The 12,645-nt window shown below is 39.3% G+C and overlaps 1 protein-coding gene across 2 annotated transcripts in view; it reads right to left on the reverse strand.

The window, feature by feature from the left end:
- LOC123782525 (uncharacterized) overlaps positions 1-12,547 on the reverse strand; it is a 382,057-nt gene extending 369,510 nt beyond the window's left edge. The window contains exons 1-2 of one of the 2 annotated variants that reach the window (XM_087868094.1): positions 10,888-12,547; positions 5,060-7,286 (exon numbers count right to left, since the gene is read on the reverse strand). In XM_087868094.1, coding sequence (XP_087724220.1) covers positions 7,119-7,286; positions 10,888-11,292 — 573 coding nt within the window. In that variant the 5' untranslated portion in view covers positions 11,293-12,547 and the 3' untranslated portion in view covers positions 5,060-7,118. Of the gene's footprint in view, positions 1-5,059; positions 7,287-10,887 lie in introns of those variants that run through there. The other variant, XR_015726920.1, reaches the window with a different exon arrangement.
- Positions 12,548-12,645: the final 98 nt, after the last annotated feature.

Raw genomic sequence — 12,645 nt, forward strand, 5'->3', positions numbered from 1 at the left:
CTGCAGACATGATAATGTCTATTGGAAATCACCATATTGGTGTTGGTGTTCCTCAGGCACCTCAAACTCAATGCCTCTGCTAAGCTCATTATCTCTGATCCACAGTCAATGTCCCCAATGTGTTTTCTGTTGCCTGTCACAAAATGACTCTGCTACCCAGTAGTAACCATTCCATGTTAGGTGCTGCTTCTACAAGGAAATCTCTCCTATAGGACAATGTTCTCTTGGGGTGCCTGAGTGGCTCAGTTGGTTAAGCACCAGCCTTCAGCTCATGTCATGATCCCAGTGTCCTGGGATCGAGCCCCACTTTGGGCTCCCTGCTAAGTGGGAAGCATGCTTCTCTCACTCCTGCTCCCTCTGCTTGTGCACGCCTGCTCTCTCTCTCTGTGAAATAAATAAATAAAATCTTTATAAAAAAAAAGAAAATGTTCTCTTATTTGCAAGGGTATCCAAATTCCATTTGTAGATGAATAATGCCATTGTCTTTTGTTAGAAGATACTGCTGGATGTGTCAATACAAAGCCACAAACACCCACCATGAAAACAGAGCATGGTTTTACCTGAGGTTAAAAATGATTTCTTGTGTTAACCTGTAATAAGGCAAGAAAAAGAAATGTATGCTATGAGATTTAGAAAAAAATATTACTCATTTGTGGAACATAAGAAATATCAGGGAGATCGGTAGGAGAAGGAAGGGAAGAATGAAGGGGGAGTAAACAGAAGGGGAAATGAACCACGAGAGACTATGGACTCTGGAAAACAAACTGAGGGTTTTGGGGGGGGGAGGGCTAGCCCAGTGATGGGCATTAACGAGGGCACGTATTGCATGGAGCACTGGGTGTTATATGCAAACAATGAATCATGGAACACTACATCAAAAACTAATGATGTACTGTATGGTGACTAACATAACATAATAAAAAATTTTAAAAAAAGAAAAAATATTAACCATTATTTGTAGATTAATGATTATATATGTATAAAATCCAAAAGAATCCATTGATAAGTAATTTAAATTAATAAAGTTATAAGTTATATAAAGGTTGCTGAATACTGATAATTTGAATTAATAAGTAAATATATAAAGGTTGCTAAATACAAGGTCAATGTACAAAATTCCACTGTATTTCTTTACAAAATACACATGATTTTTTAAAACATTTACAACAGCATAGAAAAATCACACATCTAAGAGTAAATCAAACAAAGGATACAGAGGACCTTCTATACAGAACACCAGAAGGCATCCTTAAGAGAAACTGAGGACTAAACAGAAGAAAAAAAAAAACTATGTTCTTTTATAAGAAAACTCAATAAGCTGAAAAATTTAATTATCTCCCCAAAATTTTTCTACAGATTCAATGCAATCTTAATAATATCCTAACAGCTCATTTTGTAAAGCTTGATAAGCTTAATTAAAAATTTATAGCAAAACATAAATGGTTGAAAATAGCCATAACACTCTTGAAGAACGGAACCAACATGGGAAAACTTGATATATCAAATATCAAGACTTATTATAAAGGTAGAGTAATCATGAAAGTGTAATAGTGATATTGGTTCAGGGTAGACAATTGAGCCAATGAACAGAAATAAAAGCCCAGAAGCACATCTATTGATTTAAGGCCAGTTGGGTTTTTTTTGTTTTTGTTTTTTAAGATTTATTTATTTGAGAGAGAGCGCACAAAAGCGTGCAAGCGGGAGGGGCAGAGGGAGAGGGAGAATCTCAAGCCGACTCCACACTGAGTGCAGAGCCCAACGAGGGGCTCAATCACAGGACCCTGAGATCATGACCCAAGCCGAAACCAAGAGTCAGACGCTTAACTGTGCCACCCAGGCACCTCAATGACCAGTTGTTACATGACAATGGTAGCACAACAAAGCAATGAGGAATGGATATTTTTAATAAATGATACTGGAACTATTGTATATTCATATGGAAAAAATGAAATTTGAGCCCTAAACTCATACCACTCACAAGTATCAATCCTTCATAGATTTCAAGTAGAACTATGAAAGGCAAAGCAATTGAACTTTCCAAAGTAATAGAAAAGAATATTTTCATGACCTCAGGTAAAGATTGATTTCTTAATGCCAGCTAATTCATTCGTGGATATTTATTTGTATGTGACAGGCACTCTTCTAATTGATGAAAATACATCAGTGAACAGAACAGATAAATGCTTTTGTGGAGCTCACCCACTACCCACTATGATTTAGCATTACTTTGTAGGTATATCTGTCTAAATGTATCCCAAATAGTCTCCTTTTCCTAGAGTTCAGAAATTTTATCTGAAATTATCTAGGTATGGATCTTTCATTTTATGAATAAGCAAGCATCTTAAGACTTGGGTCTTTATGGAAATTTCTTCCTAGTTATTTCCTTGATTACTGATTTCACTCCATCTCCATCCCCTCCTTTCCTTCCTTCTGGAATGCCTATATTTGGCCTCCATGTCTCTTGTCTTTCTTTTCCAAGTCTATATATTTGCTGAAAAACAAAGAACTACACATGATCAATTTGAGAGATTTTCCCAGAACATGGTGCAAAAAAACAATGGCTACTCTTTTCTATTCTGTTTCATTCTGTTTCGTCTCTCTCTCTCTCTCTTTTTTTTTTAATTTACACCTCGGAGTTTTAGGGATTCAAGAAAATGCTCCCATCTCTTATCCCTCTTGGTTCAAAACAACCAAACATTCCCCACAAAATCTGCACACTATGCTTTACTGTTATGATTTCCAATAATTTGCTATTGTTTGCACACTGCTTTTCTTCCGTAGCCATCTTCTCGTTTTAAGACAATAGGATTTTCTCAGCTGTCACTCATGTTATGCTTTCATTTTTTAAGGTTCTCTCACTTTCCTATTTTTTTTGCTGGGCCATTTGGTTTGACTTTTCATTTCTGTTCTCTTTTTTTCAAGCTCTGGTATTTTTCCACATTACTAGCTTCCTTTTATCTGTTCATGATTATGAATGATGGTTTGACAAATCACTCTTCTTAGCTGACATATGTTCTCATAATGTTCTGCCTTTTCAATGAACAGATTGGGCTTCTTCCTAGGAGGGTTATGAGGACTAACTCAGGTGAGCTGTCCAGCCCATACTCGAAGACCCATGGAGACATGAGGCAGAGCTCTTTCCACAGGTGCCAAATGCTGGAGGCTCTGAAGTGAGGGCCTCCCTTCATGGTTTCATGACAGCTTTCCCTCTACCTTATTCTCAACAGATTCACAGGAATCACAAATTTTAGAATGAATTTTGCTCTCTTTTGTGTGATAGCATTGTATATTCTTGATAAATTTTATCTTCTTAGTTGAGTTTTTGGACACACAAAATTAGGAAGCAGAATCATGGAGTACCGGGTGTTATACACAAACAATGAATTCATGGAACACTACATCAAAAACTAATTATGTACTGTATGGTGACTAACATAATTAAAAATTTAAAAAAAAATAGAAAGCAGAATCAAAGTTAAGTTGTCATCTTCTCAAAACCCTCCCGAATGCAGGGTTGTGGACCCAGGGACTCACCTTAGAAGGCAGGAAAATTTTTACTACGTCAAATGGTAAGAGTAGAGTAATTCTAAGTAGGCTAAGGGTGAATTAACCCCAAAGTCGGTAGAGATTTAGTGAGGGCATTTTAGGCCTCCAGGATGTTACTACTATGAAGTAGTAAACAGCATTACATACAATTCCTCAAATTTTGGTTGTTTTCTTCTTTAAGCTATATCCAGGATTGAGGTAGGACTAACTTCTAAGGAACTGCGTATCTTGTCCAAAATCTGTCTCTGGACATTGACTATGTATCAAAAATTATTAGTTTCATTTATTAGTTTCATTTACAAATAAGTTCATTCATTTATTTCATTTCTGATCAAAGCTATAGATTTCAGAGATCTGGAATGTGGTTCCAAGAATAATAAATGTCATTAATAAGCAGATAAGAAGCAGCCTCGTTTTTAATTGCTGGGGGGCAAGACGTGTGAATAAAGTCATCATAAACCCTCCAGTCAATAAATAATTACAGGAAATCTATAGCAAGAATGTTGACACTTTGGTAATCAGATTGGCATAGAAATAACAGTGGCATTTGTATGCTCATCTGAGCAGGTAAAGATGGTATGTATTAATGATGAGATAGAGGGATACCTGTGAACTTTAGAAGTGATAACTGACAAAGTAAGAGTGTGTCAGGAATTGAAGGAGGAGGAGAGGATCCTCCCTAGGAGTTGAGCTGAAAAAGCAAGTGAGGGAGCACTGGAAAACATTCCGATCCAGTAAATGTGTTGTTCTACAAGTGGTAGAGAAAATATGGAGTTAATGTTAGACGTTTAAAAAAAAAATACTGAACCTGCTTAATTGGACAGGAAAAAAAAAAAGAGGGAAATGCAATAGTAAAGGATGTTAGAGTCACATCTCACTAACCAGGAAGAGGTAACGACATTTATAGAAGTTCTGGAAAATATAAAAGCTCAATGAGAAGAAGTAAGAAAATAGGAAGACAGAGCTGGACCAGGAGAGGCCACTCTGGGTCCCTGAAGGCTTAAGCTCTGGAAGAAAAGAGCAGCTCCAGTTCAGGAATGAGCCGATCATGACTTTTCTAGCACATGGGAAACAGCACAAGAAAGCCAGACTCATAGATCTAAGGAAATCCAGCACAGTAAGCAGCTGTGGTAGCCACTTTGGCGAGAGCTGGAATCCTTGTTATCCTACAGTAGGTACAGAGAAATACAAAGAAAAAAGCAGTTAATAAGGATTGTGGAAAATGTTGGGTCCTAACCTTTGATTGAAATTTGTTTTTGTTGAATATCATGCATCCGGCTCAGAAGAAAGTAGATGTTGTATCCTCAGAAAAAGCATACTCTCTTGCTATAATCAGGATGCTTGGAAAGTATGGGGACAAAGAGGAGATAGAAAGGAAAATGTAGAGCTTTTATAATATGCATAATACTTAAGGGAAGAATGGGACATTGAAAATTTCTAAATTGAAAAAAGAGAAGTTTTTCAGAAACCATTCTCAAAAAGAAGATTGTTTATTTAAGTAAGTTTTGCGGGGGTTTTTTTTCTCACATTGTGTAATCATAGCATCACTCCTCAAACTTCTTAATTAGAGACACTCCCTTGTCTGGCCCTAGACAAGAAACAATAGGCACAGATTGACAAAGAAAACAATTTCAAAAACTTGAAACCACCAATCCCTTATTCTTCCTTTCTGCCTCCTCCATAGATAAGAATACATTTCTCTGTAAGAACTATGGCCTGTGATGGCAGCGTGCATTTGAACTTCCTTTTGACTAGGAAAATGCTATTGTACAATGTGGTGGCCACATTTTGTTCTGAGAACTTACGCGTGTTTTCTAAATTTTATGAATATGGAGTTGGTGTATGTTGTGGGTATTTGTCATTCATTGTGGCCACTCAGCATTTGGATTGGTCTTCCTGTTTGAGGAACTTCCCTCTTTATGATTCTACATCGCCCCAAGATGGAAGCCATAAACTCAACTTCCTGGCTAATCGGTTTTTCTACCACAATAAAAACTCCAAAATCACAAGGGCTTACAACAAACATTTTTTCATTCATCTGTCATGTCCTCAGCTGCAGGTAGACTGCCGGGGACTCTGATCCACAGGTCTTCTCATCCAGGAGCCTAGCTGAAGGAGGGGCTCCTCTTTGGGACCTGTCTTTACTGTGGCAGAGGGAAAACATGAAGAAGTGGTGCAAGCATGTCTCATAAATCTTCTGTAAGAAACTGAAATACGTCCTTGGCTCCCATTCTGATGATCCAAGACAGTTATATAGGTCTGATAAGGGCCTGGGGCAGTATTCTCCACCTATACGGAGGCACTCTGAGTCGTAAGGCCGTGGGTGGGGTTGGACATTGCCCTTACAAGAAAATAGATGGGAGCAATAATCCAATCCAGTACCACGGGTGAAAGCATGTGATCTAAGTGCTGCCAATCATGTAAACCTGCGAGAAGCAGACTCGGGAGCTAAGAACATAAAAAAGCAGATGCTACATTGAATCGTGCTGGTGCAAATCGTTAATAGAAGAATCCATCTTCTAGAGAAAGCAGAGATAGCTTCTTCTTTTTTATGGTTTTCCTTTTTATTTAATCAGACTGGTGGATAAACATAAATACAGCACAATTACCTCAGATATTCTTCATATTGTATACACACAGACCAATGAACGTAATCTGAAAGAAACCTGCCATCAGCAATGAAATGCATACAGCTTTTCCTTCTGTAGCTCAAAAAAATTTAAAAACACACAAACTTAGATTTATCAGCACACACTCTCCTGTGACAAATGATTCAGACATAAATAGTGGGTGCAGAGAAACCATATGCTAACATATGTAGAACCTTTGTTAATGAAAACCCAGAAGCAGCCATAAGGATGAAGATCCATTCAGTGACTGGTAACTAGTTGTGCCCTCAGGGGCACCATCGGCAGAGATCGTGCTGCCGAGAAAAGCTGTGTACACACACAATGAGAAAATAAACTGCAAGTTCAACACATGCATGTTTAATACTGGGAAAATCACGGCCCTCCAAAATTTCTCCACGTTTGTAAAAGCCCTCTGCACTCAACTAAAATTAAAATGATCTTAAAAGGATAATACTTGTAACATTTACTTAAGTCTTTTCAGCCATAGAAACTGCAACAGAAAATAAATGTTCAGAGTCATTTTCAAAACAAAAACAAAATCTATTCTTCTGATGACATGCATGATTAAAAGGTCTATGCAAGAAACATCGCTCTACATTCCCAATGACTAGGAAAAAACCTCAAGTCAATTTTTAGTTTGCAGATGGTCAAAGGATTTTGTATTCCAGCAGGAGTTCAAATCTTCTGGATCTTTTCACCAACAACCACTGGATGTTCTTTTCTGATTTTCTCAGCAGCAACCGCTTTGTAATTGAAAGAGCAATGTGTACATTGGAGTAACGGTGTATACAGTAAACATTTCCACACCAGCATTCAGACCCAGTTAGTCCCACTTTCTTCCTACACGTGAAACAGCAATTCTTTTTTTTTTTTTTCCTTTGGTTTTTCAAGAGACTTGCTTTGCTCTTCAGAGGGCTGCTATGCTGTATCTGATACCGGAGCTTACAGGTCTTCTGGTTCAGGTCCTGCTTTGTCCACAGATGCACTGTCCACTTGGGAAGATGCTAGAGATTCTGATAAAAGTGGCGGATTGGACACAGGGCTTGGCAGGACAGATGCAGACATGGAGTCTAGCGGTGACGGAGTGTCCAGGACACTGCCAGCTGTGCACTAGATGGGTAAAGATTCAGACAGACTACTGACAGAAGCTGCAGGTGGGCCTATTCTACCATTACCACTATTCTGTCTTTGGAGATGTTCTTTATAGAATACTGAACACATGCCATTTGTACAAGGCTTTCCATAAAATCCGCAGCCAGTGGAACAAAGCATAGGCACTTGGCTGTGATTAGTTTCTTGCGCCATGTTCCTCTGTTGCACACCATCAAAACCTCCACAATGTGTTTGCTTCGCCTCAGATTAATTTCACTAGTGCCCACGTTTGGGAGTAAGATCTGCGTTAACCATGCACAATGGAGGTAGTAGTGATATCTCGACCGGAGTGAACCTACAGAGTAATTTGATGATGTTCCTACCTGCATCATCCATCAGCTACCTAATATTCCTTAATAAGTCCTTTTTCTGCTTAAAATACATTTCTGGAACTTTAACTCTTATTATTAGTCAGCATTTTGTCTGGCTGGCTCCTGCCTCAGTCTTCTGCTACCCACATCCAAGGCAATGAGTTTGGCCAAATACCTCTAAACTCTATCACACTCTGATAAAGAAACTATATCAATTTTATCTTTTCTACTGTAGAAATATGCCTTCTTTTCTATCACCTACTGAATAATACTATAATTATATCGTTAGCCACAAAATATTTTCCCAAAGCAAGGTTGTAATGGCATTTTAAAAATAAATTTTTATGAAATGTGGTCATAAAATAATAGCAAGCCTAAAAAAAATCACAGTTGACCCTTGAACAACGCAAGGGTTAAGGGCACTAGCCACCCCACACATACCCTGAACAGTCAGAATTTTGAATCCCCCCCAAATTTAACTACTAATACGCTACTGTTAGTCAGAAGCCTTGCTGATAACAGTCAATTAACACTTTGTGTATGTTTTACGCATTATATACTGCATTCTTACAATAAAGTAAGCTAGAGAAAAGAAAATGTTAAGTAAATCATAAGGAAAAGAAAATACATTTACAGTACTGTACTCGACAAAATCTGTGTATAAGTGACCTGCACAGTTCAAACCTGTGTTGTTCAGGGTTAGCTCTACTTATATATTTGAAATTTCACTTGTGGTGACCATAGCATAACATAAAAATTTGTCAAATCACTGTGTTACACACCTGAAACTAATGTAACATTGTGCGTCAACTATACTCAATTAAAAAAAAAAAAACCCAGTTCAACAATTTCTGGGGAAAACTAAATTCAAAACTGCAGTTACAGTTTATTTAATGACAATGAAAGTGCCATTACAATGTATGGAATATAGTCTGACACAAATTTAGAGAAAACTTTATACTCTCCAATAAATAAACTAAAAAGTAATGCAAGAAGCAAGGGGGGGGAAGAGAATGAGGAGAAGTAAAATAGAGGAAAATCAGTAAGGATAAAATCAGAAAAAAAAGCAAGTTAAAATAACCATAAATTAACAGGTTCCTTGAATGGAATAATAAATTAGAACTTTCGCGGTAAAGATAAGTCTCTTGGTGAAAAAAAAAAAAAGTAGTGGTAAGCACATAATATTAGAGATCATAATCAAGAAAAAGGCCTAGAAATGGAGAAAAATAGAAGTTAAGATAATACTTTTAATTTGGATTGCTGAACCCAATTTCAACCTACGAAGGAGTGGGGGTGGTTTTTCCACAGGAACAAGCAATTCTGAGACAAAAGTAGGGTGAGAATTCAACTCAATTTGACACTGTCTACCCCAAAATTGCATCAGATCCACAGGTTAAGGGTTCAGTCCTACAAGACTGCCCCGCCCCCACACACAGCTTGTTACCTGTACTTCTACCTACTGGCTATAAACCACAGGTTCCTCTTTGGGTTCAATTAATTTGCTAGAGTGGCTCACAAAACTCAGGGAAACATTGTACTTACTACATTATTAGTTTATTATTAAAGCTTATAACTCGGAAACAGCCACGTGAAAGAGACGCAGACGGCAAGGTACAAGAAGGGGTGCAGAGCTTCCATGACCCCTTTAGGCATGCCACTCTTCCAGCACCTCCACACAGTTACCAACCCAGAAGTTCTCCCAACCCTGTCCTCTTGGGTTTTTATGGAGGCTTCATTATGGAGGCATGACTGATCAAATCATTGGCCATTGGTGATTGATTCAACCTCCAACCCCTTTCTCCTCCCCAGGGTATCAGAGGTAGGGGGGAGAGTAAGACTGAAAGTTACAACCCTGTAAATATAATATGGGTCCTCCTGGCTACAGTCCCCATCCTTGGGTGAGGTCCAAAAGTCATATCATTAACATAACAAAAGACACCTTTATGGCTCTCAGCACAAAGGAAATTCCAAGGGTTTCAGGAGCTCTGTGCCAAACATAAGCAAGAAGGCCAAATATATATTTCTAATTATAAATCACAATATCACAACTTCACATAATTACGCACTCATAAATTATGGAAACATTGACACTCTAACGATAATAACTTACTAAAACAAATTAAAAGTTGAAAGAAATCTAAATAGATACCAATACAATGAACTGTAAAGCTATTTCTTATTTTTTTAATCCAACGTAACACTGATATCAAAACCAATAACATTATTTGTCTGGCTCGTTCTTCAGCCAACCATCCAGAAACCTTGCTGTTTATTATATGTAACAGTTGCCATTGTAATATGTAGTTATATTCTCATATATAGATACACAAAGATATAAACATATATTGGTAACTAGAAATAAAAAATAATATATAAATATATATTTTTTAAAACATCTCACACACACATACATACTTTTATATTCCCATCCATGGCATCTCACACTGAATCCACACTGAAGTAGGTCTTCCTACTATTGCTGCTTTCCTTTGCTTCTAGAGTTGCTCCCTTCTCTCTACCCTCTGTTCTCAGTCTCTTGGGATAAGGAACATACACTCTCAGTGACTGCCCAGTCACATTCACAGGCCTCCAGTGACTCGGGAGCACTTCCAAAAAGGCTCTCCACATCCTCTAGACAGAATTGCAGGTTTTAGCTTCTAGGCTCCCCTTGCCCCTCTATTCCTGACTCTCTTTCCCTAAGTGAGAGTATTAACAAAGGTCTGAAGCTTTGCCTCCCTGAGCAGGAATTTCTTCTCTCTTAGCTTGGGCTAACATTGAGTGGGTGGGGGAGGGAGGCCCTAAACTCCCCTGCTTAGACTTTGAAGAAGTGTCCGCCTTGTTTTCTGGAAACTGAAGACAATCTAGAATACTGGAAGAACAGGAAGTCTTATTCCATTATTACAAAAGGTCCAGAAAGAGACTTTTGAGGTAGAGTGGGGCAACTACCCACTGTCTGAGGTGCACTGCTCTTAGCCTCCACCCCTCGCAGGTTTTTCTTCTGACTGCTATGTCACCATGTGCAGCTCTCCTGTCCTCTAAAGTTCAAGCATAAGCTTGTATGAAGCTTAGTGAGTCCCAAGGGTTTGTCCCAACTTCCCACCCCTTCCTTAGTCCTACTCCCTTCCTTACCCCTACTTTCTCAATGCCCTCACCTTCTTCCCTGCCCCCCAATCTGTTCTCAGTCTTTACTTCTCTTATGGTAACATTCTTCACCCACAGCAGACACCATCTCACAGTTAGCCACTCACCTTGTTGTCCTGGTCTGTGCTGCATTCAGGCAGAGGGCTGTGGTCTGAAGTTACAGCTACAGAATGTCTCCAAGACAGGGCCTCTCCTGCATATACACATCTGCCTTTCACAGCAAACAAGGCACTCTGAGTGAGGCTGGGAAGGACAGCTTCTCTGCAGGAGTGATGGGCTGATAGGCCTCCAAAAGCTCTCTGTCCAGCCTTCCCTTGGTGAACATGAGCGCTCTCCCCCAGCAACCATAAGATGCCCTTTTGTCTGGGCCCCTGAGAGTCAGTCATGGTCATGGACAATTGCAAGTTACAAATGAAAATGATCTCTCCATTAAGTATTTTAACTTCACAGAAGCTCCAAAGTACAACCAACTTGATCTTGAGCTCCTGACGAACAGAGACTGTATGGCTCATAGTTGTAATCCTAGCACCCAGTACAAAATGTCACAAAGAGCTGATGCTCAATATATGTTTAAAGCAACTTGTTTCACTTCACCTATTCACTCTTCTGTTAGGCAGCAATTTGTCCAGATCCAGGTGAGTAAGACAATCCAACTGAGACATCAGTAACCTCTTTCCTTCTTCTTTTTTTGCTCATGGTCCCATTGGTTTCAGGAATTTTCTGGTACTCACTCTTCAGAGTATCAACTATGGCCTGGGCCCTGACATTGGCACGAGGATCCAAAGAGTATCCAACAATGAGATTCTTTAGAACTGGGCTTCGGTTGGAGCCTTTCCTGGTTATTTTCCATGTGGACAGGACATGCCTTTATTGGCTTATTCAGTAAGCACCTAAGTATCAAGAAGAGGACGAAGTGCTGCGAGTGCGAAGAAAAACCCAAATCACTGCCTTAAGTAGCAGTTGTGTGTGCACATGACTGAGTCTCTGTCTTTGGGTGAGTATGGGGTACCCGTCATTTAAAATGAAAAATTTTAAAGAAATTAATGACAACTTGTGACCACGGTTTCCACTTCTACTCTATCGGATTTTAATACATGTTTCTATTTTTTTTTTAAGTTTTTATTGTACTTCTAGTTAGTTAATATACAATGTTATCACTTCAGGTATACGACATAGTGATTCAATCCTTCCATACATCACCAAGTGCTCATTAGAAAAGTGCATTCCTTAATTCCCATCTCTGTTTCTAACTTTAAAATGGATTGCAGCAATAAGTGATAAGAAGCTGCCTGTTTAAGTGTTAAAGGGTAAGAGTTTGCCAGGGAAACGCAGGAGGGTTTTTTTTGTTTGTTTGTTTGTTTGTTTGTTTTTTCCCGTAAGAACCCAGTATCTGCAGACCGGAGCCAGGAAAGGTCTTTCATCTTACAAGAAACTGCAAATGAGTGTCCAGGCCCGCGCTAAACTGGGTCACAGAACCAGACGCGACTGACCTCATAGGCTTCTGAGTTTAACACAGAAAACTGGCAAATGAACAGCATTAGGTCCGGTGCTACTACCCCGAAGGAACAAGGCACCCTCTGCAGAGCCTCTAGTCAGAGCGGAAGCGAGAGACTGAGGTGGTCCCTTGGGTCGAGAGTCAGCACGTCCTCTGCTAATGCACGGCTTGAGCGGCCTCATTCGGGACCCGAAACGCTTCCACCTGTCGTGGGACTGACTCCTGGGCCCCTTCACAGTTTAAAACACTGAGTGGGAGAAGGAGCCAGAAAAACCGACGTAGCAGAGAAAAAGCACTGGCACGCCGAGAGCCAATCTCCGATTGGCTAGAGTTGTCTTGATCCCTGTCTGTGATTGGCTGTTCCCACAAA

This window comes from Ursus americanus, chromosome 16 (assembly GCF_024610735.1).
Source record: "Ursus americanus isolate L20-20 chromosome 16, mUrsAme1.1.p, whole genome shotgun sequence".
NCBI classification, from domain to species: domain Eukaryota; kingdom Metazoa; phylum Chordata; class Mammalia; order Carnivora; family Ursidae; genus Ursus; species Ursus americanus.